Source organism: Hyaena hyaena, unplaced genomic scaffold (genome assembly GCF_003009895.1).
Source record: "Hyaena hyaena isolate Hyena2069 unplaced genomic scaffold, ASM300989v1 scaffold_154, whole genome shotgun sequence".
Classification (NCBI taxonomy): domain Eukaryota; kingdom Metazoa; phylum Chordata; class Mammalia; order Carnivora; family Hyaenidae; genus Hyaena; species Hyaena hyaena.
In genome coordinates this window covers 1,276,306-1,303,183 of record NW_024080786.1, presented here as the reverse complement: position 1 = coordinate 1,303,183, position 26,878 = coordinate 1,276,306, and the positions used below count along the sequence as shown (strand labels likewise).

Here is a 26,878-nt window from a genome sequence, read left to right as displayed (position 1 = left end):
GGCTCTTCTGTCCATGAAGAACCTGAGGATGAGACAAGCTCACCCTGGAACTGGGAGGGGTATGGTGACCCCTCCTCTGTGTTCCACCAAAGCAGACATGTTCCCAGTAACACCTGTATCCTCTGCTTGTGTCTGGTGGCACCCTGCTGTCAGTAACCTTCCTGTCAGCCTCAGGATGACAAGGCACACAAGGGACTTTCTCTCAAAATGGTTCTGCTCTTCCCAGCAGCCACCCTCCCCTTCCTCCGCTTCTAGCCCCTGTATGCCCCTCCACTATAACTCATACCATCAGATTTTAACATGTATTTTCATATATTTATCTTCATTAGACTGTGAGCTCCTTGGGGGCCACACACGATTCACGTCCGTGTGCCCAGTGCCTAGCAGAGCACTTGGCACTTCGTAGATGCCCACCTAGTGCTTGCTGATATGACTAGGTTGACAAGAATATCCATATAAATTAATAAAGGCAATATGGCTGGTAAAGGATGTACAACCACATTTAGAAAGTTTTGGATGCCAACGTAGATGGTTTAAACAATATCCCTGACAGCAGAGAATGCAGCACTAGAGGTGTGAGCAGGCACATGTATATCTGAACTCCTCCATCTGTATCCATCCACCTCCACCTCCCACACCATTTACTGGGTACTTCCTTGGGGCAAAGGGATTAATGGCCTTATGTCATTTCTTCCTCGAAACCATTTGGGGTATGATTACTATTACCACCTTTTACAAATGAGGAAAGAAGTTTAGGTAGGACAATAACTTGCCTGAGGTCACAGAGCTCATCAGAAGCAAGGCCACAGCGTCATCAGAATCTGGCAGATCCCATTCCCTGGCCTTCGAAAACAAAGCTGCCTCCCTTACCCAGGCTAGACTGAAGGGGGATGAGGGAGGTAACAGTGCTGGTGGGATGGAATTGAAGAGGAAGGGATAAATACACAATTGATTATAAAAGGAGGCTGGCTAGGACAGGAGATCCAAGGGGGGAAATCAAGCTGAAATAGTAAAGTAAACTCGGTATTTCCTACCAGTCTTTTTTCACTTTTTCTGGATGTTTACAAGTTTGAATAAAAAGTTGGAGGGAAAAAAAATTAAGTCTGACATTTCAGACCTAAGAGAAGTCTGGAGAAGAGGCTAAGATGAAGGAGAAGAAAGTATAAAACCACAGGCACAAAGCAAGATAGAGAAAGAACTTCAGGAAGATGAACTGCCAACTCTGCTAAAACTTCTCTAAAAACTTCTTAACAACATAAGGACTCATAACAGCTTACACTGTTATGCACATGCTTGCAATTATTACTATCAGGAAGTCATGTAATGATTCTAATTTATTAATTTTAATTTATTAATTATCATGCCATTAAATATGTCATTTGCTTTGTATGACAAAACCTTTGGTAATGAAGGGAAGATAATGTTGATGGAAGCAGTGTGATCCACAGTAGTATTCAGAAGTAGAACACTAACATTTTTAAAGCTATTTAAAAGCTTCATAACTTTTTGATAAGTAAATCCTTTTTTACCGTGTTGTTCACAACGTGGTGTATGTTCCTGAGTAGATGGATCTCTTATTAAATGCCATATCTGATCATTTTACTACATTTCCCCTTTCCAAGTTCTGCTATGCTTTTAACAGGGATTAAATATAAGTTATTATAGAGATGTTTTCTCTTTTTCAGTATATTTGTACAGGCAATTCTTTTTTCTAATTTTTTTAATGTTTATTTATTTTGGGGAGGGGTCACCAAGGGAGGGCAGAGAGAGAGGGAGACACAGAATCTGAAGCAGGCTCCAGGCTCTGAGCTGGATGTGGGGCTTGAACTCACGAACTGTGAGATCATGATCTGAGCCAAAGTCGGCGCTTAACTGGCTGAGCCACCCAGGCACCCCTGTACTAGGCAATTCTATGAATTTTAAACAAAGTAAAGCATGGGCAAAAGTGCCCTACAAACAAAGAAAAACCCACACCAAATTGCAAAGGCCTAAAACTGAAAAGCTACTTTTATGAACACTGGAAGGAGCTATGCTTTCCCCAGAACTACTAAAGAGGTAGATACAATTCCAGACAGTGAAGAAGAGAAAACAGTTATAGATGCTCAAAAAGGAGGACTCACTTCACTGACTTTAGGAGAATTCCAATCCTACCCATATTTCACTCAGACCGAAAGTTTAGAGATGTGTTTGGGGGGACAGGGAGAAAGTAGGAACTAAGGGCTAGAGGGTTTTACCATCAAATCACTGGTATCTTTAAAAAACCCAAGCAGAAGACTGGTGGAAGAGACACAGGTCATGGTGCAAATATCCAGAAAAGAAATCTTTAAGAAAATTTTGTTACAGTGCTAAAATAAGGTCCACATAGATGTAATAAGAAACAAATGGAGGCAATATATGAATTTGTAAAAGCATTTATAAATGTTTTGAAACAGAAGAGAGAAGCAATAAAAAAAGGTTTTTAAAACTCATTCAATTCATGCAGACACAACTAAAACATTATTGCTTATTTCATGTGATTTTTCAAATCAGCTACAAATGAAAGATGGGATCTTTATAAAACAAACTAAAAGAAATTTTTTTTAAGTTTATTTGTTTGAGAGAGACAGACACAGTGTGAGTGGGGGAGGGGCAGAGAAAGACGAAGGGAGAGAATCCCAAGCAGAGGGCTCCGTGCTGCCAGCACAGAGCCTGATGTGGGGCTCAAACTCACAAACCGTGAGATCATGACCTGAGCAGAAGAAACCAAGAGTTGGACACTTAACCGATTGAGCCACCCAGGTGCCCCAAACTAGAAACAATTTTTTAATGTTTATTTATTTGAGAGAGAGAGAGAGAGAGAGAGAACAAGCAGGGGAGGGGCAGAGAGAGAAAGTGACACAGAATCCAAAGGCTCGGAGCTGTCAGCATGCAGGAGATCATGACCTGAGCTGAAACCAAGAGTTGGATGCTTAACTGACTGAACTACCCACATGCCCCTAAAAATTTTTTTAAACAACAAAATAAACTTTTTGTTGGGGACTTAATGGATTTAGAATGTATGTACTTTAAATTCATGAAAAATAAAAAGTCAGCAGACCAAGATAAAATATTTGCAGGAATTACAACAAAAGGTTTTAATATCTTGATCAAATAAAGCATTCATATAAACTGACAAATAAATGCCAATGTATATGTGAATAAATATGATCAGGAAAGAAATATATAAGAAGATCTCAACCATCCCAGCAGTAATCAAAGAAACACAGTGACAATAACAGCGCCTATGATAATGGAGGAAAATATGTCATAATCATGCTGGCCAAGGCTGGATATAATAGGCATGCTCAAATACTCCTGATGCAGAAAAAAAAAAAACTACTGAAAATAAATGTGATCACATTTATTAAGAGACATAAATGTTTTCATACCTTTCAACTTAGTATTCTTTTTCCGGGGATATATCTTAGAGAAGTGACTCTCAAACTATATAGTCCAGGGATGGGTTGGAGATCACAACACTCTCAGAGGGCCCATGAGCTCAAAACTCCCTTCATAACGATGCTATGAGATTACTTGCCTTTTTCACTCTCATTCTCCTACAAAGGTACAGTGGAATTTTCCAGGAGCTGTATGATGTGTAACGACAAGATTGCTCTGACATATAAGAGAATATGTGTTTGTAGGATGGTGGAATTCAAGGAGGGGGGTGGACTTTGCACTTGATTCTCACACTTTCAATAGCCAGACCACACAGGTAACCTCTAATCACAGCCCTTAAATAAAAAATCCCACTCACTGTATCTCTAAAATACTGACTGCCATTATTACTTAAATCTGACAGAAACCTCAATTTGGAAGTAGAATGTCTATATGAGAGAAAGAAAAATTCCACTAAGATTTAATGCAAACAAAAAATAAACATATTTTTCAATCACAGAGACTTAGCACAAGGCAAAAATGCCAGGCAGGTAATGCAGAGCCAGATGCAAAGGGGCACCGTGCCCGCTTACCAAAGCCCACTGCCTGAAGACAGAGCTTCTCAGCCCTGGCTGCCCAGCACACCCATCTGGGGAGTTTGAAGAAGCCAGTGACGCTCAGGGCCCCTCTTCTAGAGATTCTGGTTTCATTGTTCTAGAGAGGGCCCACACAGGGAAAGTTTTAACTAGCTTTCCAGGTAATTCTAATGTGGAACTAGTTTTTAAGGACTACAACCGTAAATGAAGAAAGATAACAAAAAGTTCTTGCTTTCAAATAATATACTTTGATATTTTCAATTTATGAAAGGCTTTGCCTTCTTGAATTTGCAAACCAAAAGGAAAGGACAGGGGCACTAAAATTTCCAATTCATAAGGCACTTAAGTAATGAATCAAGATTAACTTGGAGCACTCTGGACAGCCAGGCAGGATTTAAGTCCAGGTGTCTTTATAATACGACTAGGTGGCCCAGGAGCTAGAGAGCTTTCCAAAAGGTCGTCTAGCAGAGCTGGGTTAAACCAGGAACAGATCAGAATTTCAGGCCAGACCACTCGACCGCATCAAGAGCCTTTAGGAGGTCTGTCTTGCATTTATTGGTTTGGACCAGACAGCTCAAAACATTGAGGTTAGTGAGATCAACCACGGGCAAGCCTGCAGGCATTCGGAGAGGCTGAGTTTGTGACAGATTTCCTGCTCCTCCTTCCTCAGTGTCAGACACCCTGCCCCAGTGACTGTGTTCTAACCTCTCCGCGACAGCCTAGAGACTACACAGGAGTGGAATTTGGCCCAATAAGAACAGAAAAGTCCCATGACCACAGAGCTTCCTACACATAAAGAGCTTAACAATATCCCCCAGTCCATACCACGAGTTCCTTCTGAGTCTCAAGTTCTTAAAGTTTTCCCAACTAGAACCGTCTTTGCCCAGGGGACCCATTAAACCTGAGAGCGGATTTCTCCAGATGATGCTGAACAACAAACAAAACACAAAGCCAGGCATTTGAAAATACAACACATGACACCCTCAGAGGGCCGGCAAGACCCCTATTCAAGCCTGCCCTGGGCCAATCTTAAGGAAAGAAGGCAGAACACAGCACAACAAGAGTGAGGAAGCCCAGCCTCTCCTGCGTGCTCGGTCCCTTGGGACAAGCCTGCCTCAAATGCTATAATTTGGTGAAATGACCCTAATACTTTGGGGATGCTGAAAAACAGCCTTGTTAGCCATAGAAGAATTCAGAACCAGATCTCTTTGTGTTCAGATGAAACGATACCCAGGATGGAAATGAATCTCTCCCTCCCCTCCCTCATAGGTCCTCCAGCATGCCGTATCTTTCTTATAGTACTTTCCAGTTTGTCCTACATCAGGATGGCTTGTGTTTGTGCTGGTCTGTCTTCTCCACTAGACTGTAAACCAGGCGGACAGAGGTGATGCATTTTACACCTCCACAGCGTGGGAACCAAGTACACGTTTGTTGAGTGTGACAGGAGTTTCTTACAGATGAAATTTTCAAAGTGGCATCAATTAGTATGGAGTTGAGAAACTCCTTAGAGGCACACAGCATGGTAGGTTAGCTGGGAGAGTAATGAGGGCCACTGCAAGACAAAAGTGTGGGGGCATGGGAGGCAGGGAGGGGTCAAAGGCAAGCTGGCAAATGCATGGCCAGGCCATGGGAGGCATTTCAAAACCTCTGCTCACAGCAACTTGCACAAGATTCCAGTATCCTGTGCACACTCCTGAAATGAACATCCAGAGGGGCTCCAGTAAAGAAGCGATGACTACTGCTTACGGCAGGCACACCCCACCAACAGGCCTACCCACAGCATCTGGGCATTCCTAGCACCTGCCAGCCAAGCCTTGATCTGTTCCGACCCCCTGATCATCTTCTGAGAAACAGTGAAATCATAGCTTGCGGAGCCTGTCTGACTTCAAGTCATCAATAATGTAACAGAGTTCCCATAAACACTAAGGACTTCATATAGTTTGAGAGCGGCAGGCAAGATACCTACTGGGCGTCCAGTGGATGAAATACCATCGCTCTCAATCTGTTTCCTTGCCCCAAATTTATTTTTAATATATGCCATTCAAGTATATCACCAGATAAATACATACATTTAATATTAATGTGATAAATCCAACTGGCTAGTTATGAACAACTATCTTTGTTTATCTTCTAGAAGCATATTTAAGATCATCAGGCTAAACAAACATATCCTTCACAATCAGAAAAAGATGAGCCATCACTCCCCCCTCCACACACACACACACACACACACATACACACACCACAAATAAAGATGAAATCAAATTATATCAGTCCCGCTGTACATATTTAGGTCTGGTGGAACATAATTAGAAAAGCCAGAGATGCTTCAGAGTATAATTCCTCAAACCAAAATGCAAAACTGTGACATACAATATTTCCCTATTAAAGAATAAAAAAAGATCCATTCTGACCTTGTAGAGCATATGTCCTTCTTTTTCTGTCTCTCAAAGTTCCCAGACATCCAGTGAATATCTGTCCTTTATTTGGATAGCAAAATACACCTTCATGGCTGATAATTCCCTGTTTGTATCTATTAGTGTTAAGAGGATGTCAGTCCACAGAGAGAAACCGCGTGCTGGTCATTCTCCAGAAAAGCTCAGGCAGCCAAAGGCAATAGGAAAAGACTTCCTTTACACACACACACACACACACACACACACACACACACACACACACACACGTATATATTTAACTGTAATTACCTCCCAGTAACTTCACTCCCTTCCTTTCTGGATTTGAATCATTTCGCCACTCCATGGAAAAGCCTGATGACAGAGGAGTGAGACCCTGGCGCAGACATAAGGTCCAAGTAAGTCATCGGAGGCTTCCGCTTGGTTTGAAAGAATCACAACTGTGAGGAGAGTCAAGAGAAGCAGCCAACAGGATGTGTGTGGCTGGAGTTCCTGGCATGAAATCCTGACTTTCATGTTTATTTTTGGATGTATTTTTCTTAGCCCTTTGATGCAAATTTCTGGCCTGGGAAGTAACCCTACAGTACAAGCTTCAGAGTTGCCAAAAAGTAAGCCCAGACTCCTGACTTGGGAGAAATCAGGCCCACTGGCTCTTGGTTCCAACTCGTCCTGAGACGAGGGTATGGATCCCTGTGCATTAAAGGACAGGCACAGGGCTTCCTGTGTGAGGATGGGTCGTGCAGTCCTGCCTTACTGCTCAGGGCCACTATGTACCTGAAATACAGGCCTATGTTGAAAGCCTCCTGTTAACGTACACACGAAACAACTTCAAATTGTTTGCATACAAAAAAAAAAAAAAAAAGGAAAGGAAATAAGAGAAAAAAAAAGAAATTGTTTGCATGCTAAATATAGTAATAAAACCACCCAGAGGACTCTTAAGATTTTTATGTTCTGATATTCTGTTTTAAATATTTGGCTTTAATTTTTCTGACAGAGCAAGACAGATAGGAACATCAAGTCCATTCAAGCAGGAGCAGGTGCCTCTGAGACGTATATTATTCTAATAAGGTTTTTAAAGCACATCAGCAAAGACTAAGCTGCTGTTGTTTCAATAATTCCTATTCTCACAGTGACCTGAAAGAGTATTAATGGAAAAGGACTCTTTCTCCCTGCATAGTCCAAGAGAGGCAGTAAATGGAAATAACTAAAAAGCTTTTCAGGCCCACAACTGCCAACATAATCTGGGAGAACTGAGAAATAAAACACTATGAAAATCAGGGAATAGAAATAGATGTAAAAATATTTCTTCAACAATATTTATTACTCCTAGAAATATTCCTATTTACAAATTCCATTCTTCTCCTAAGACAGAAACATGCACTTATTTCTTCATTTTACCATTCAGTTTTATATCCCATAAAGCATGAAATAGATTTTCAGTTACTTAACAATGTTTACTGAGGCCACAGACACATTTGGGGAATAAACTCTCCTGTAACAATCATTACGTCAGAGTGACGGTTCTCTGTGACATGAGATCCCTCAGTTAGAATAAATTCACAATGTGTGCCAAGAAATTTCTGGGTACAAGAAAATTTACAACCAAGAAATCAATTTTATTGTGGCATGGGTCAGACTATAAATTTAAAATACTGCTTTTATTTTTAGACTCTTATAGTTTTATTGCTGTCTTTAAATTTCAAATGACTTATTCATAGGCATTGTTTTGTTGAACATGTTCAAACATGGCTCATAGTGAAGGAAAGCTTTTGCCAGATGATATCCATGCAACTGAAACACAGCTAAAAAGGTGGTGGAGCACGACCTCTCAGAAGTGTCTCTTACGAATTTGATCAAGAATCTGCTTCTCTGAACACATTGGACTCACCTCCCCCATTGAATCTCATGTATTGGGAATATTCTGTGTAAAGATGTCAATACATGCTACTACAAAGCTGAAAGCATCTTCATACAGACATAACATTAGATAGAAAGTCAACAAGAAAACAACAACAAAAAATAATACTCTTGGTGTAGTCATTTGTAACCACTGGAAATCTTCTTATCCTATATGTGTTGCAAAGAAATTAATGAAATTGGACAGTAAATCAGTTCTTCATTTAGTTCAAGAGCCACCAGCAGTCACACATCTTGGATCAAACATTAAGAACTGGCTTAAAACTCCCAAGCCTACATTTAACTACTCTGCCATTTAACTCCCTTACTGAGGGTACTCAATGCCACTAGTGCCAAAGCATTTAAATTATGGTTGTCTCAAGCACTGAACATGATATTTCCAAGAATTTTCAATTATTTTTCTTCTGAATGAAATTCAGAAACAGAACTATCTCCTCTTTCTTCTCTCTCTCTATCCTCTATATGATGCTGAAAAATGAGACGTTTTATACTGTGGTTCACATATTTTATTAAGTTCTAATATCACAAAGGCGTGAGAGAAGGGATGCACTATCGATCAACTCTGAATAAATTTATCATATTCACTTAAGTTAAGAAAACATGACCTGGTTCTAAGATGGAGCAATCCAATGTTCTCAAATCTGACCATAAATTAGCAACTGAAACATGGAAGGAGAACAAGAAAGCAGTTTTCCTTAGGAAAGACACAGGATGCAATGAAAAGCATCAAGATGCTACCTCTGTTATATCTTGGGGAATACTTTATCTGATGTATTTGTAGAGACTATTGAATAATGTTCTGGCTACATTTATGGGAATAACTTTTTTAAATACTCTAGGTGCTACCAGTTTGACTTACAACATAATAGACAATATAAAGCAAGAGGTATCTGGGATGAAATTGAATAGGATTTCAAAACCTCACATGTAGTTCTCTGAATGTGTTCTCTTCCTGCAAAGAGCTGAGGAAACTCGCCTTTGGTTAGGAAAGGAAGCAGGATTCCCTAGCTTTGTGTTGCCATTAAAGTCCCAAGTGTAAGATTTAAAATAGACTATTTGCTCAGCCAGCTAAAGAGCTACTTTTAGACTGTGCTACCTGGTAGTGGTTATAGATCATAATTTTCAGAGTGAGAAGAAATAACTCAGAATCCTGGTCCTTGTGTTTTATCATTTGGCCCCTTTAAGTGACAAGGGCATAGATAAGGACACAAAGTTAGACAAGGGGTATTTGACATATAATGGGCCCACCATGACATTCTTCAAAAGTGATTATTCAAATGAGATGAACATGCAAATTTAGATCCATGATTCAGGTTATCTAATTTTTATTATCCCTATCCTATAGCCCAACACTGAGTTACTTAGCTTGCCAACAAGGGAGGCACCATTATCCAGCTTACCTTTCTGCTTTCTGGCTTCTTCCTGCCACCTTACAGTTCGATGAGGCTCCTACCTGAATCCTTCCCTACATAATCCTTTCCTTTTAATGCTTGGCTGGTAGATCTCACTCAGATTTCAGCTGACAGTGCGAGTTTGGTTTTAATTTTGCTAATGGGCATTATTTACTAGTGTAATAAATGGCTGAGTTATAAACTGCATTATCTAACATAAACAAGGAATAAGTATTCTGAATATTATATTTTGCAAGCAGATTAGTTTCATATATGTCATCAATGGATCCCTCAAATTCAAATAGAAATAAAATCTATTTAATGATGATGATTTTTATGCTCTGAAATACTATTATGACTTGGTAGCTTATTTTCTGTGTTCTACAAGTAGAACAGAAGCCCTCGTGGAGAGCGGGAGCTCTGTCAGTCTTGTTTGCTGCTACATCTACCTGACACACAAGAGATACTCAATGAGTATTTGTTAAAAAACAAATGGTAGAATAAACTTAAGTCAAACTTTTTATTTAGAAAGTTATTTAGTATATTATAACTTCTTAGGATTGTCATGTACCATATATGCAGAATTGTGCCCATTAATAAAGTTCTGATTAACACGGATTGCTAGATGATGGAGTTTCTTGCATTTCCATTTTAGCCAGTAAAACGATGATTGAGCATGTAATTTGCACTCTGTACTTAGTAACATGAACAGGCAAATAAAATGAAGTATGTGACTAATCTCTTACTCCCTATGAGGTTCCAGTCCCCCACCTGTAAAATAAGAAGTCAGACAAAAACGCTGTCCTTTCCCTTCAGCTCAGTTAAGTAACTGGCAGGGGAGGTGAGAACCCTGCACTGAGGTTACACTTTAAGGGTTGGATCCACTGAGCTGCAGAATCATGTGACAAGGTGTGGGATACCAAAGCCACCCTCAATATCAATACCCCCATTTAATAATTCTCCTTTAAGGAAAATATCTGTGGAAAATAGCCCTAAAATGTACTCAAATGAAGCCTAACCACACGCTCAAGCTAATCACACGAATGCAACACTGACAGTAAAGCTTCCAGACATGATGAGCTTCCTGATGTACTCAGTATCACGTTTGACATTTTCTTGCCAAAAATGCTTGATCTGATCTAATCAAGCTTTTAACTCTAACTTCCATTTATAGGAAACCCTGGGGTAGGGGTACAAAAAGACACCATGAGAAAATAATCAAACAAATCTTGAATTTGGAAGAAACTAACCTAGACTTTTTAACAAGTCAATGCCATGGAAAGGATGAGAGAGACAGAGAGAGGAAGAAGGGAGGGAGGATGGAAGAGAGAGAGAGGTGGGGAGAGAACAGGAGAGAGAGCAAAGGAGTTAGAGGAGAGAGAGAGAGAGAGAAACTCAGATATAACAATCAAATGTAAGACATGGTTCTTTATTTGAACCCGGTTTGAAACATAACAGACATAAAAGATATTTACTGAATATTTATTTATTTATTTATGGGTATTTATGGGGAAATTCGAACTGTGGACTAGGTATTAGATATTAGGATATTATCTTTAGTTTTGTAAGTGAAATAATGGTGTTATGGGTATGTAGCAGGATATTCTATTTTTTTGAGATTATGTTGAATATTTATGATGAAATGTCATAATGTCTTCCATTTACATTAAAGTGGTTCAACAACAACAACAAAAAACAAACATGGAGTAAATATGGCTATATGTCAGCAATTGCTAAACTAAGTGTTGTATGGGTGTTCATTATATTATCCTTCCTGATTTTCTGTATGTTTGAAAAATTTTCTAATAATAAGTTTTTCAAAAATGTTCACAGGTAGCAACTTCTCAGGAACTTCCTTCACAGTACTGAGGGCTCCTAATTAAAATAAAATTTTAAATATTTCCACAAACCATCCTCAAAGAGCAACTTGAAGAAGTCATAACAGACAAAAGCAGTTATAATGACATACACCACAGGTGGAAATCATTTTTGTTCTTAAGCCAGTTTTCCAAATTTTCTTTTTTGGAAGACTTTTTCAGTTTACCTTTTAAAAATGAAAGATCCAAAAAAAAATGGCTTATTTGCCTCAAGCTTGGTCCCTTTTAATTGACAGAAAACCTCTCCACATTCACCTCATGCAAACCTACTTCAGCTTTGCCTTCCTAAAACTAGCTTTTGTCTCTGAACTTTACAGAGCAGTTGGAGCTCTTTAATATTTTCTGAGAGGAACATTTCAAACAAGCAATCCCGCAATTTATTCACTACTGCCAAGAATAAAAGTAACAGGTTTCACCACCAAGGCCTTCCAAGGCTTTGCAGGACTTTTAAGGCAAAGCATCACTCATTCACCTGCAGCTTTGCTCCCTTAATGCATCTGTCATTTGTTTGGCTCTGGAGGAAACTATTTGATTACACAAAATTCTTTTAAGATCAAGTTTAAAATCTTAGCCACACTGGGACAAGTTGCAAAGCCTGCCAGCTCGATGGGTTAACACTTGGACATACTGAGCCAAGGACAAAGATAAGGAACAACCACAGGTTAAAATCAGAAGCTTGTAGAACTGAAAAGGAATGAGTGTAAAAGATGCAAGGCTTAGCTGGGCCTTTCTAAGTGCTCCACTTGCCATTACTACATATAAGATGATTTATTCCCCCTACTTCTTGCAAATGAGTGCAATACCCTAAGGGGCGCTGGTAAGCAGTGGTAAATGCAAAAGCCACCAGCACCAGTCGCATCCATCCACCGCTGTGCCACCTATGCATTTTGAAGTTGGCAAGTAACCAGACATCTTTATGTCCCTCATTTCCCATACCTTATTGCAGGGAACATCATTTTTAAAAGCATTTAAATGAAGCAGATGTTAACCCCATTCATTCCACTTTACCAGGGAACATGTCAACGATGATTTTTAAAATGCAAAAGAAAATGTCAAAGTATTTTGTTCCCTGGTTAAGAATACATCTGTGGAATAGGAGAGAGGAAATACATAAAGCACTCTATGGTCATTCAAGAAATAATTATAAGGTATGTCAAACTATAGAGAATTGAGCAAGCACTAAATTAAAAAAAAAAAAAAAGCGGGGGGGGTGTCTTATGTCAAAATGGCTTTTTCATTCACTCATTTCAAAAACAAGTTTTGAAAATTAAATTCCATCTACCAGCTCAGAACAGAACACATTAAGGCTTGACTGTAATGTCATTATCCACGTGGCAGCTCCCTTTCTTTTCTGCAACTACGTTAACTGACAAAGAAGCCTTGGGGCTCACCTCCCATAGAGCCTTGAAGTCCTTCTGCTCGATGCGGAGCAGTTCGCTGCTCTCCCTCGTAACGATGGTCGCATGGCGGGGTGTGTTGTCCAGAATGGACTCTCCAAAGGCTGTCCCAATTCCCAGAGTACAGATGGTCACTGCATCCTGAGGATCCCAAAAATTGGTCATGAGAAAATTAAAAGTTTCACCGAGATGGGTGAGTTGTTTTTTCTTTGAATTTAAGTTTAACTTATACACAATAAAGCACTCAATTCAACTGCACAGTTCATCAAGTTTTGATAAATATATACACCTGTGTAATCACCACCCAAATCAAGACATAGAACATTCCTATCACCTCAAAATTCCCCTCGTGCCCTTTTCCAATCAAGAACCTCCCCTCACAGGTAATCAGTATTCTGATTTCTTTCACCATAAAGGAGTTTTGCTAGTTTTAAAATTTCATGTATAAGGAGTCAGACAATATGCCCTCTTTGATGTCTGGCTTCTTTTGCTCAACATAATGTATCTAAGATTCACCCACATTGTGTCATGGATCAGTAACTGTTTTCCTTTTACTGAGGAGTAATTTTCCATTACATGGATATGTTACAATTTGCTTATCCATTGTCCTACTTGTGAACATTTGGATTGTTTCTAGTTTAGGAAGATTATGAATAAAGCTGTTAGCAATAACCTTCTTCAAGTCTTTTTGTGGACATTATAATCTTTTTATATGACTACTACCTGCTTTAAGAAAAAAAGGAGGGAATCTTCTGAAGATGAACAGAGATTTTAAGTGAGAAGGTTGCAGTTACAATATTTCAATAGGAAATTAGATTGGAGGTGCTGGTATGTCAGCCTGTCTTAAAGAGATAAGGAAACTGAGGGTCAGGGTGGTTGATTAACCCTACCCTGGTTCACACAAATAATAAGTAAGGCGGTCATATTCTAACCACGGCTATCTGACTATAGATTCCAAGATTTTTGTATCATGCTGCCTCCTGCAGCCATAATAGAGTAAAAACAGCATCAGATAAAGTGCAGTGTGGCTGGTTTATAAAATGCCGTGAATCAATGATTTAAAAGTTTCTTCAGGTATACTAAAAAAGTAATTTCCAATCTGCATGCAACATTGGTGATAATATTTAATGCAATAGCCACTCAAAGCCACCTGTACATTAATTTTGCAGGGCATTATCAACTAACGGAGATTCACAAGGGTAATCCTCTGAGTTAGAAAACACAGTTTTCCTTTCATGCATCTAAGACACAATAATAAGCAAATGCTATTAAGATCAAGTTAGTGACTCTGTAATCACATTACTAAGACAAATGCCCATAAGAATCCAGTTCCCTGAACCATAGCAAATTGCTTCTGTCCAGATATTACCGTATAAAATTGTGTTTAGGAAAATAAAATCAATAATATCTCAGAAAAGAATGAAAGATTGGGGGGAAATGTAAGAATAGTCTGCTAATAAACTTTCCAGAGATGCAGTTGCAGACAAATTCAGTCAGAAACATATCCCCAGAACCAAAATATCAATACTCAGCAAGTTAGGTATCTCTAAGTAATTTTCAGACTCTAGTAAAAGCACAAGAGGGATTACAATAAATCTCAGACTTCCATAAATTCTCTAGAATATCAGGTCACCTTGAGAATCCTACTGGCCTACTTTATCATCTGCACCCTTTGGAAAGACTTCTTTTGCCTAATTTGTACCTTCAGTGTAAAATTCTATTCTAAAGTTTGACAGCTATGGAACCATTTATATTACTCTTGCCACTGTTCATGTAGCTTAACTATCTAAGGTTATCCACAAAGTATAATGAAAAGGAATTATGAAGATCTGTTATTTGTGAGCTAGTTGTAGATTTTTATGGATTATAAACAGTCTTCAATCTCACCTCCTATCCCTGGCTATATAGTTTGTCATCATGAGGTATACAAAGAAAGACATAGGCTATGAAAGTCACATGAGCCTGGCTTCTTGCTAGTGAACAGCTCTTGTGGTGGACAAAGGATTGAAAGTATCCTTGGCTCTCCCCTGGAGAGTTTAACAATTACCCATGCATTACACATCTAACCACATTAGTCCTGTTAGTGCTGCCAGTGCATTGCCAGTGTCAAGTGTCAAGACAGGTGTCTTGATCTCCCGTGTCCAGACCTCTGCAAGGAGGCACACCCAGCCTCAGCCCTTTGATCAAGTATCTCGGCCCATTTCCAGTGTCCCTCACTCTCCTACCAAAACTGAACATGGAACCCGTCCTTCCCACACTTCCTCCTTCATACACAATCTTCTTAAGTTTAAAGACAGGGAGTCACAAACACAAGGTAGGATCTTAAAGTTAGGACTAGAAAACCTCACCTGGAAGGAGAATTACTTTTAGTTCAAACTTAGCTTTTAGCAGACAGTATTTTTAAGACAAATGTACTTAGAAATCTGAGTGGATTTGGGAAATATGGGTTGGGCACTGGGAAGAGGCAGGTCCTAAGAAAAACATTTTCACTCTAAAGATTCATCACTATCTTTAGAGTCCATGAATGTTATTTTTTGAACCCCAGACAGGGCCTTGCAATGTGCTTAGAAGAGAATTATAAAAAGAGAAATTTGCAATCTAATGTTCTTTCATATAACAGAGCCAAGATAGGTTGCTCAGTATAATATGTACATTGAAACGTAGGATGAATGTGAGTCACTGTGGTGGGAGCCCTCTTACTTTGGTCCACACTACATCTAACCAGATCCCTATGGTCAGAATTACAAGCCTGAACCTCAGCAGACAGGCTGAATGCATGCCTTTGCCTGGGGCTGAAAGTGTCCATTTCTGAATGTAATATTACTGTTTCTTTAAAGTTCACATATACTCCAGGGGCACCTAGGTGACTCAGTCGGTTAGGCGTCCAACTTTGGCTCAGGTCATGATCTCACAGTTCATGGATGAGAGCCCCGTGTCAGGCTTTATGCTGAGAGCTTGGAGCCTGGAGTCAGCTTGGGATTCTGTGTCTCCCTCTCTCTCTTTCCCTCCCTCTCAAAAAATAAATTAAAAAAATTTTAAATAAAAAAATTCACACATACTCAAGAGATCTGCTCATGTCTCCATACGTGTTTAATAGAGACTATTCAGATTATTTTATTTTCTGTTCATTTTCAGATTAATGTACAGAAAGGACACCTGAAAGAAAATATTTATAGTGACATAGAGACTGAAGAAGCTGGTCAGCACCTACTCAGGGTATAGAAAATATTAACAAAAGCAAAGAAATGTTCTATTTTGATGAGATGACAATTTAAGGATTTCCAAATATGAAATGTAGATTTGAAACTCTGAATGTCTTCAACATAGGAAGGTAGATTTACCAGATGCTGCTGGGGTCCCGCCGGACTCCTCCCTGCTCCTCACCTCATCCCACCCCCAAAGTCACTGTAGCTTTCTGGACAGTTGCCATACACACATGTGGCTTCCTCTCTCAGGCATCGGCATTGCTCCACCTGAGGACAGAGTGCTAGGCACTCGATGGCTGCAAGGGGCAACCTCCACCAAAAATGCATGAGAGGAGGAAGATGAATACCCCAGCTTCCTAACTCTACACAGTTTCATGGAGAATTACCTGAAAGAGTGAACCCAGGGGAAATTGTAACACGCTTTTATTGGCTTTCCCTCCTTCCATGTCTCACTTCCCCACTCCCTTACAAAGCTTCCTGGGGTTATCTTCAAAAATAACCACTTGCAGCTAAATCTTAGTCTCTATGCTGGCTTCCAGGGAAACCCAAACCAAGAGAGTGGGTTAGCCAAACATGGCTGTGAGTCCTCAGTTACACTGAGACCTCTGGGGAGGCACAGGGCTGAACCAGCATTCCCAAAGGGACTTTTGGAATAGGGGCAGAGACCAGCTTATCACTTACTGCTTTGCAGTGGACACAGAGTGAGTGCAAGATCCCCTGGGTGACACATGGGAAGACTTCCTCGTGTTATTAGTAAAGCATATTGAGTCTCTGAGGCCAATTCAACTATATAACTAGGGATGATAGGCATTCAAAAAAGGAGTGACCTGTGGCACGTCACTGCCATATCATCTGGTTTCTTCCTCCAATCTAATGCAACTCTCTTTCACCTGTCAGTCAACCTGGCCACTCCTTCTCATATCCTCTAAAACACTTCATAACCCACATACCCTTAATGGTACACATGCTACAGTGCGTCAGCACGTACATGTCTCCACATGTGTGAGTGGAGTACCATGTGCCATGCACTGAGCCAGGTGTCTTGACTATGACACCTTATTTATTCCTCACAACAGTTAAATGAGATCAGATATTTAAACTGCTTCACACAGAGCTTGACTCAAGAAATTCTTAATAAATTGTGGGTATTCTTATTGATGTCAATATTAGAACAATTCTGCAACATCATGGCTATTTCATAAGCTGAGGAAAATCAGGCCCTGAGATGTTCAGGGGTTTGTCCAGGAGCATGGCTAGTGAGCAGGAGTTGACACTAGTACCAGTAAGTCTAATCACCTCTGCATATACCTCTTCATATCATATGAAATATAAGTACTGCTTGCCAAGGCTCAGTAGAAAAGTCAATTAAAGTAATTAATTAAATCCACACAGGTGGTTTTCTTTTCAGTCAATCTATATATTTATTTATATATATTTATCTGTATATATTAAGTCTCAGTCTCCAGGAAAATAGAAAACAGCACTGCTCCCTCTCCAACCCTCCTTCCAGAGTTGGGGTCCACTTGGCCCTCATCGAGAGGATCAAATCCATTCCAGACTAGGGAACCAATCCTCTTAACTCATTAGGAGAAATGTAAGCAATTATTAGTTTTTCCTACTCTGATCCTATGCCCCAGTTTCTAATAATGGAGTCCCTACCTCAGTGGGAGAACTGAGTTACTGCCTTTCTGCATCTCTGCCTTAATAACCTGCCTGGCATCGTAATTCTTTTCAAACAGCCAACTGTCTGGTTCTGACAGCCCCAGTCCCTCTCCAGCATCCTTCTGTGGCCAGGCCTGTTCATCAGCACACCTGGCTGCCCACTTTGATCACTAGACCCAGTTGCTGACTCCCTACTCATCACCAACTTATACCCCATCATGTTACCACTAGTTAGACCTACCCCAGTCCTGCACTCTACTAACCTGGGGGCCATGCTGCTCCAGTGTTCAGCCACTTTCTATGTACTGCCCAGCATACCTGAACATGCCCTCTAAACAGCTCCTGCCTCCACTACAGACAGCCTCCGGTTTCCAAGCTCGCCTCCTCTGCCCAGCTAAGCACCAACTGAAGTCGTGAACATTATCCTGGCACAGTATGTATTTCAGTGGCATACGCAGGGTCTGGTTACCTCCATTCATAAAAGTTCATGTTAGGTAAGTTAACAAACATGTCAATACAGTCACCCTGATGGAAGACAGGGAATATTAGGCAAAGGACACGCACCTGGAGGCACCGAGAGTCAGAACACTCCACACTTAGCAGGAAACCTCCCTGGAAGCAGCGTAGTGACCAAGTACAGACCTCGTAGACCTAGATTCAAAACTCTTCTCTGCCAATTATTATAGTCTGGTAGCTTTGGGTAAGATGATCCCAGGAAGCTCAATATACTCATTTATGAAATGGGCACAAGCAGGATTCAATATAAAAAGAATAACACACAGAGTTCAGTATGGTTCCTGGAACATAGTAGATGCTCTATAAATAATGGAAAATAGTATTTCTGACTGTCATATTTATATATACATTGAGGTTAACTACATTTCTAAAAAGCAAATTATATTTTTCTACTATTTAAAGAACAGGGAACCTCTACATTCATTTTGTATTAATCTTCAATGAATGATGGTTTTTCAACACTTAAATCCCAAGTTTCTCTGTGTCCCAGTGTGGATGTCAAGTGGCTTGAAGGATCTACAAAACACTTCAGCTCTCTGGGGGAGCTTGTATTCAAAGGAACCCTTCTAACGAATCTTGCTGAAAATCAAAAAATCCTTTTGTGCTGCTACTAATCACCCCTTAATTTATCTGCTTTGTACATCTGAATTATGATATACCAGGTTTTCTTAAAGCAGGTGTTTTCATATGAAGCATTTTACTTGTTTGTTGCGCTATAAACATAGCTACACTATGAAAATAGGAATGGTGTTAAGAAAGCCAATGGCTGTGTATCACTGATATCACAGGTAATAAACATCAGCTTTGCAAATGTCTATTCACATCCACTGAAATCCAACTTACACAAGTTACAGACAGTCTGGGGAAATTTAAAATAACTAACAAGCAACAAAACAGACATAAGAATTCTCTCTGATAAGTACATCAAGGTTTTTTAAAAACTGTCTTTTAACTTCAAGGGGTATCAGATTTTTTTAGTAAGCAGATTTAAATCACTTTGCATTAATAGCTCAAGAAAAGTTAACTGTTTTCTGGCATATTTATTGTTTTGGATACATGCTGGGTTAATAACATCGGTGAACAAATTGGCCCTTTAAGTGCACAGATCCTGAAACATAAATTCATACAAAGCAAATATTTTGACAATTTTTATTTTAGGACTACAGGCAATACTTGCCATTAGGTTTGGTAGTGCCTGGGTTTATTTATGAGCTAGAACTTAGTACTGGAATTTATTGAGTGCTGCAAGTCTTCTTAAAAAATAAAAATTTAATGGTACCTAATCTCTGAATTTGTCAAGACATTAAATTGTATGTGCTGTCTGAAGAATTTATTGCCAAGCACAAAGGCAAAATACTTCCAAGTCAAATGTGTTTCTTCCTAACAGACAGCAAAGACAGATTTATTACTTTAACAGCACTTCCCTGGAATGACAGTGTTAGACAGCTTAACAAGATCAGGCAAGCTGGCTGCAGGAAGTTTCGATTAGAACATGAGAAGGGACGAGTATTAGCATTCCAATAACTGAATCAGGGAGGCCAGCTTCATTTAGCAGAAAGCCAATCTGTCCTGCACTGTGGCTCAGCCCTGCATCCACCCAAACAAAGAATTACATGGCAACAAAACTAAACACAGTGTGTGGATGCCTCATGCAGGATACTAAATAAACTCCTGATCTGTTCCTAACAAATAACATGACCTGAGCAGACAAGTAATAAGAGATTATAAACAACCACTATGGACTTGGCACCTTCCACATTTCCTGGGCTCATCAACTGTGTTCAGAAAATGTTCCCTGATGACAGCAGTGTTCTCTGTCTGAAAATAATGGGGTGAAACAAGAGTAAATGAGAGACTCAAGCTAAGACAGAAAGACAGAGATAGAGCCATATGATGGAGAAACAAGTCTGTCCTTCAAATTTCATAAACGAAAATTCAACACATAATAACAACTTTGACGTAGAGACAAAGAGAGGGCAAATAAAAGCACATTTTACTTTGGGGGAAGTACCAGCGAGAGATCGTTTTTCCAAAACTGGACTAAAAATTGCCAGAGAATGTCACAGAAACAGATGAGAAGGCAAGTGCCAACAGCAGCCAGGGTTCTCTGATCCCACAGAATGGCTGAATAATATCAAATGTTTTGTCATTCTAACACGGAGTACATTTCCTGCTTTCTCTATGCTAGCACTGCCCTCTTGTGATAATACAAAAGCATTGCAGGCATTCCAACTGGCTGCATGCCACCCTAGGAAACAAACCTTTCCTTCTGGAATTATTAAGGAAAAAGTACCAGAACCCCTGTTCTATGCCAAGCTTCGCACTAAGTGCTTTATATACATTGACTTGTTTAAGGTAGGAATTACTATCCCCAACTTATAGGTAATCTAATTGGCCTAAGGTCACACAACAGTGAAGTTAGCAGAGAAACGATTTCAAAAGAGGTCTGATTATAACCACTGTGTGTTGCATTAGGTAAAAATACTTTAAATAAGCATCTGTTACAAAGATGTAGAAATTTTAATGAATTAATACAATATCTTATTCTCTATTTTGCAGGATGAACTTCTAGTCACTCAGCAGTCAGAAGAAACTCTTCTTTCATGTGACAGGAAAAATATACTTTTTTGGTGCAAAGGTTAACTTTTAAACCTTATATATTTCCAGGGTTTAAATATTTACCATGCCAAAAAGGCCTTTCACTTATGAAATCTGCAGAGAAAAATAGGACCTTGTCTCTGTCTCTATCATTGTGTATGTCTCTCTCTCTCCCTCTCTCTCCGCCCCACCTCTGAAACACACATAAACACAGTTGAGTATGGCTGCCTATATATTGTTTTTACGTGTATTACTTACTATATATAACTTATTCCAATATCCACTTTTCACACTAAATCCATTCAAGCACGAATAAGGAAAGAATATACTCACAGCATTATTCATTCTAGTGGAAACATAAAATCTCTAACTTTCAGGACATGTAGTTAAACAGGCACTCAAGACAGGCAAGTTCTTGAGCACAAGAGTTCAGCTGTGGATGTCTGAAGGAGTTTGTGTGCCGGTTAGGCTTAAGTAAGAGACCGAGGGTAGGGACAGGTATTAGTGGAAATGGAGAAGATTTATCCTTGATTGGATCTGTGCTGCCAAGTAGAAATCTATGTGAACATGTGAGCCACTTAGGACACTTCGGGTTGGTGGCGTGGTCTGTGGGCAGGTCCCCTTGCTGAGCACTGTGAGTTTCAAGGATTAACACAAAGAATGCTCAAGGCAGGAAAAGTGCCTCAAAAGCTGAGGGGTGTACCCCTGACAATTACATATGGACACGGGGTACAAGTGTCTTGGAAGTAAATTTTGTTCATGGAGTAGTAGAAGCAATATAATGTATAGGAAGGTATTTCTAAGGATAGCAGTCTCAACAAGTTCATCAAAAGAACAGAACAGAACAGTCTATGTATTTCTCAGAATTCTTAGAACAAACACAGTTTCAAGGCCATAGTAAAAGAAATGAAAGCAATGTAGCACCAGCTCTTCAAGGAAGATCTCTGAGAGCTAGGGCCTATCATCTCTCTCTTCATCCAGACACTTTTGTCTCTCCTCTCCAGTCCATGCTTAAGGCCTCAGACTGGGGGGACTCACCTGAAGGGAAAGTAGGGAAGCGGAACAGTGTTGGCTTGGGGTCTGCCCGGAAAGGCCTGTGTGAGAGGGAGAGAAGTTGGTTCCAACCAACACTCAGTAGCATTGTGCACCACTGTCTGATGTGCTCTGAGTTGGGAGCAGACCCTCAGGGCAAGACGGGGTCCGCCTGCAAAGTCATGCCTCCCCAGCTGGCAGACTTGTGGTTTTGAAACTGAGCAGGTGGACCGACTCCAAGCAAAACTGGGAGGTAAGCCATCCTTGCTCCCCATAGTCCAATGGCTTTTTGTCTCTAGTCCCTCCTCCCAGTAAAGGGCCTGAAGTTTATATTACCACTGAGCAGAGTGTTTTTATTTTAATACTTTCCCCAAATGTGGACTCAACAGCTTTCTTTGTCAGAATCTTAGGCACCAGTGATCCAAGGGGGATCTATACACCACCACCACCCATGGACACTGGGAGGCACTTGGGAGCAAGTACCCTTTGAAGACCCCTTACAGACATCCACGCAAATGGCCACACATGCTAGCCAAAGGTAAGGATGACAAGAGCAGAACACTGGATTGGGTAAGGGAGTCACGGGGATTTCCAGCTTTAATGGGTCACCACTGTGTCATCTTGAACAGATCACTCATTCAGCTGGGACTTGAGTAAGTTACAACACAGTTGGGTCTGCCTGCTGTTGGGGCAGCTCAAACAAAACAATGTAAGTGAAACGCTTTCTAAATGATGAGAATTACTACTACTATGCTTGTAGGATACCCCTAATGGGAAATAAGGGTAACCCTCAACCTGGAGTCCAAAGAATTCAAGAACCTGCAAAACCAATCATTCAGAAGGCAAGACACTGTATTTTTTTTTAACCCAGTGAGCAAAAAAGTATAAGGAAATGATGAAAAGGCAGAAAAGTAGTATTATATTAAAATAGGCAGAAATATAAATTTATGAGCCAAATAAAATATTTATGCCACTTGTATTCTTCATATTTATGTATAGTTATCTCTTCCTATCACCATATAAAAGAAAATGATGATTTTGTTCAGAAAAAAAATTCCATCAGATCAATAATGCCTAATAAATGTATGACATAAAAACACTATATCAGAATCTGTGAAGGGCTTTATTTCTTATGTGCCCTTCTTTCAATTACTGGCATCACCATCCACCTCTTCACCCAAGTCAGGATCCCCATTTTCTCTCAGCCCCCATACATCCCATCAACCCAAACTCTAACCCTATCGCCTCCACCTTGTACATAGTACCTCGATCTCCCTCCCCTATCACCCATACTTATCTACTCCACCCTCTAGCTAGAAGTCTTTTGAAGGGATGGACCATGCTCATTTAACTGATCTAAAATGTGGTGGAAGGAGGACCCCACACCCCAGGGGCAGCCCAGCAGAATGTGAGAAGTGGGCCTTCCCTGACATTATGTCTCAGGTGGAGCAAACACCTGCTAGGTGGGCTTGGAGACGAGAGGTGTGGAGGTCTGAGCTGGAATTAACAGGTGGTTGCCAGAGCTGCAGGGGAAAAGCTTCTTTCCACATTCATTATTAATTCTTTTGGCACCTATACAACCGTAATGGTCAAGAACTTCAGCCTCAGAATCGCAAAGAACTGACTCTGCTACCTAATGAATGAGTGACTTTGGGAGTTATTCAGTGTCTATCTGTAAAGTGAACTAATAACAGCACTAAACAGGGGTGGGGAAGGGGGATGTAGCTTAGTTGCCAATGAAAAATGCTTGAAAAGTACTTCTCACGCAGCTACCTGTAGTGGGCGCTCCATTACCATGATCTATTCCTGCTCTTACCGCACCATTCAGGCTTAGCTAACACCCCACTGAGGGTATTAGAGGGTATGTCTGAAACTCAGAGATAAGTTTGGTAATTTATCATCACCATCTCTGATTTCTGACTCTGATGAGAAGAAAGGCCATGAAGAGACTTGATAAAAATGGAGGGGCAGGCTAGCAAGAAACTGCCCTACCTTATTTTTTTTTTTAATTTTTTTTAATGTTTTATTTATTTCTAGGAGAGAGAGAGACAGCGTGAGCAGGGGAGGGTCAGAGAGAGAGGGAGTCACAGACTGAAACAGGCTCCAGGCTCTGAGCTGGCAGTTAGCACAGAGCCTGACGCGGGGCCCGAACCCACGAACCGCAAGATCATGACCCAAGCGAAAGTCGGACGCTCAACCGACTAAGCCACCCAGGCGCCCCCCTACCTACTTATAAAGTTTTCACTCTTTGGTGCTGTTTTCTTTTTCCTTCATTATCTTAGTCTCTTAACTTTTCTTCTTTTTCTTTTACTGCCAGGCTCACCGATTTTCCTGTGTGAGCAGCAGGAAGAACATGAAATTTGGAATATGTCAGACCTGAATTCAAATCTTCATTTGGCCACATACATTTGTATGATCCAGGGAAAGTTACACCTGATGTTGCTGAGTCTTGTTTCAAGCCCAGTTGTAAAACAGGACATGAATGCCGAATGGTGAAGTCAGTTAATGCACGCAGAATTCCTAGCAAGTATAACACAGTGAAGCACTTAGCAAAGTTGTTGTTGGTCTCAAGGGGCAGGAATTGTAGGTCTTTCCTTGCTTCACCTTCCACGGCCCATTACTCAACCCCATTTCACTCCCCATTGAAGTGGCTGATGGCTAATTTATGTGTTGACTTGACTATGGCAATCAGTTTGTTTAGTCAAACATTAGTCTATATTTTGCTGTGAAAATATCTTTTAGACATCTTTAACATTTAGGATCGGTAGACTTTAAATGAAGCAGATTATCCTCCATAATGCAGGTGGGTTTCCTCCAATCCGTTGAAGGACTTAAGAGCAAACATGTTTCTCTTGAGGTCTCTCAAAGAAGACAGAATTCTGCTTCCAGACTGCAACACAGGAAATCTGTCTGGGCTTCCAGCTTTCAGACTCAAGACTGCAGCATCAACTTTTGCCTGACCGCCAGCCTGCTGGCTTGCCATATGGATTTCAAACTTAACAGCCCCTGCAATCATATAAGCCAATTCCTTAAAATAAATTCCTATCTATCTGTCTGTCTGTTTTTTATTTGTCTAGTTCTTTGGATAACTTTGACTTATAGAGAGAACTACTCTGATTGGCTTACTAATCACCCTGATTTGGCCATATTACTACTGGGCAGAGACTCAGGGCCCATTACAAGGCCAGCACATGTGGAAATTGCTTTTTTGTTTCTCCCTATCAAGCAACTTGAGGAGGTTCAGTCACCTTGCTCATTCTCTTTAGCTTCTTTCTCCCATGTGGCTGTAACCATGTCCTGTGGGTGACTGTCTGAGCTGGCTGGAAAACTGGGCCCTCTGTGCTTCTCAGACTCCTCTTTGGAGAGTTGGAGGATATAGAAGTCAATGAGCTTTCTCTTCCGTATATCTCAGTGATATAAATCAATCCAGAAAACCCTGGTTGGACAATGTGAGGTGACATACACAGGAGATAGTAAACCAGATCTGGTATAAAGCTAATAACTCCTAACAACTTAAAAGAAGACCAAGCCCAGCTTAGAAATTGGGTTTGAGATCAAAAGCACAGCTAAAGTTAAAAGTTTATTAAGATTTTTAAAACCCCACAGCTAGTAACGAAGTGCTACTCATCTGTTCTTGCTAGGACCCCATGATGAGAGAGTTAGTCCAGGGCAATATTCCAGGAGCGTCTGGCCAAATACTATTTTAATACCATCGAAATCTCATGCCAGCTTTGAACATTTGATGTGTCAGCACATTCATTCTGATGTTATTTATCATCCCTTAGGTACATCTGCTCTGCCCTTTTCCTTCTTCTCTTTCCTCTCTGTTTTCCTTTCCTTCTCACCTTTCTCCCCCTTAATTCTGATCTTCCTCCCCTTTCTTCTCTTTCCTCACCATCTCTTTTCAGTTCTTCCCCTCTCTTCATCATCACTCATTCACAGCAACATGGAGGAGCAAGGAGGGCCATTCTCTACTAGGTCCTGTCCCCTCCACACCTCCATACAAGTGAGACCTGGCTAAGGTGAATATCAGGAACAGCCCTGGGCGAGGAGCCCAGGACAGGAATGATACCCACCAGGACAGGAGTTTGCAGGTGGAAGGTGTGCAGAGATAAGAGACATGGGGAAATCTGAAAAGACAACAAATAGCAGAGAGGGAACTTGCATGAGTCATCCCATTTTTTTTTTAAGTAGGCTTCACATCTAGTGCAGATCCCAACGTGGCTCTTGAACTCACAACCATGAAATCAAGATCCAAGCTGAGATCAAGAGTCAGACACTTAACTGACTCAGCCACCCAGGCACCCCTCATTACATTTCTTTTGAGTCAAAAGCACAGAAGTGTGTCTAAGAGCCTATGTTTAGGTGCTGACTTCTTGGGTTTGAATTTTGGTTCCCCTAATTTCTACATATATTACTTTGGGCAAGTTATTTAACCAGTCAGGGCCTCGACTGTCTCATCTGTAAAAGAAGAACAGCAATATGACCTACCCCATAGGGTTGCAGTGAGGAGTAAATAAATTAAAGGAGTAAATAAATACCTATCAGGTGCTTAGAACACTGCCCTGAACATGGCAAATATCCAAGAAATGCTAGTTGTTCTCAGTTCATTGAGAAACTGAGGCAGCTTACAGTAATAAAAAAACTCACCTCTCACCTTGGCCTCTGAACTCTAGGAGATAACTGGCTTTGTGAGAGAGGGGAAGAGGGACAGTATCTACAAGGTTGAAAGGCATAGGTCCCAGGCAGTTTTTTAATGGAAAGTTCTATGTAATGATGCACAGAAAAAGTATCTATGGGTTAAGCAGGACTTGGACCCTGGCCTGAGACTCTGCCCATCCACAACAGTGGGAATAACAATGGCAGCTATGTTCCA

At 40.5% G+C, this 26,878-nt stretch overlaps 1 protein-coding gene across 5 annotated transcripts in view; it reads right to left on the bottom strand.

Moving 5' to 3' along the window:
• RAPGEF4 (Rap guanine nucleotide exchange factor 4) overlaps positions 1–26,878 on the bottom strand; it is a 300,415-nt gene that overhangs the window by 220,418 nt on the left and 53,119 nt on the right. For 4 of the 5 annotated variants that reach the window (XM_039239196.1, XM_039239189.1, XM_039239190.1 and 1 more), the window contains one exon: positions 12,983–13,129. In XM_039239196.1, the coding sequence (XP_039095127.1) occupies positions 12,983–13,129 (147 nt within the window). Of the gene's footprint in view, positions 1–6,697; positions 6,766–12,982; positions 13,130–26,878 lie in introns of those variants that run through there. The other variant, XM_039239193.1, reaches the window with a different exon arrangement.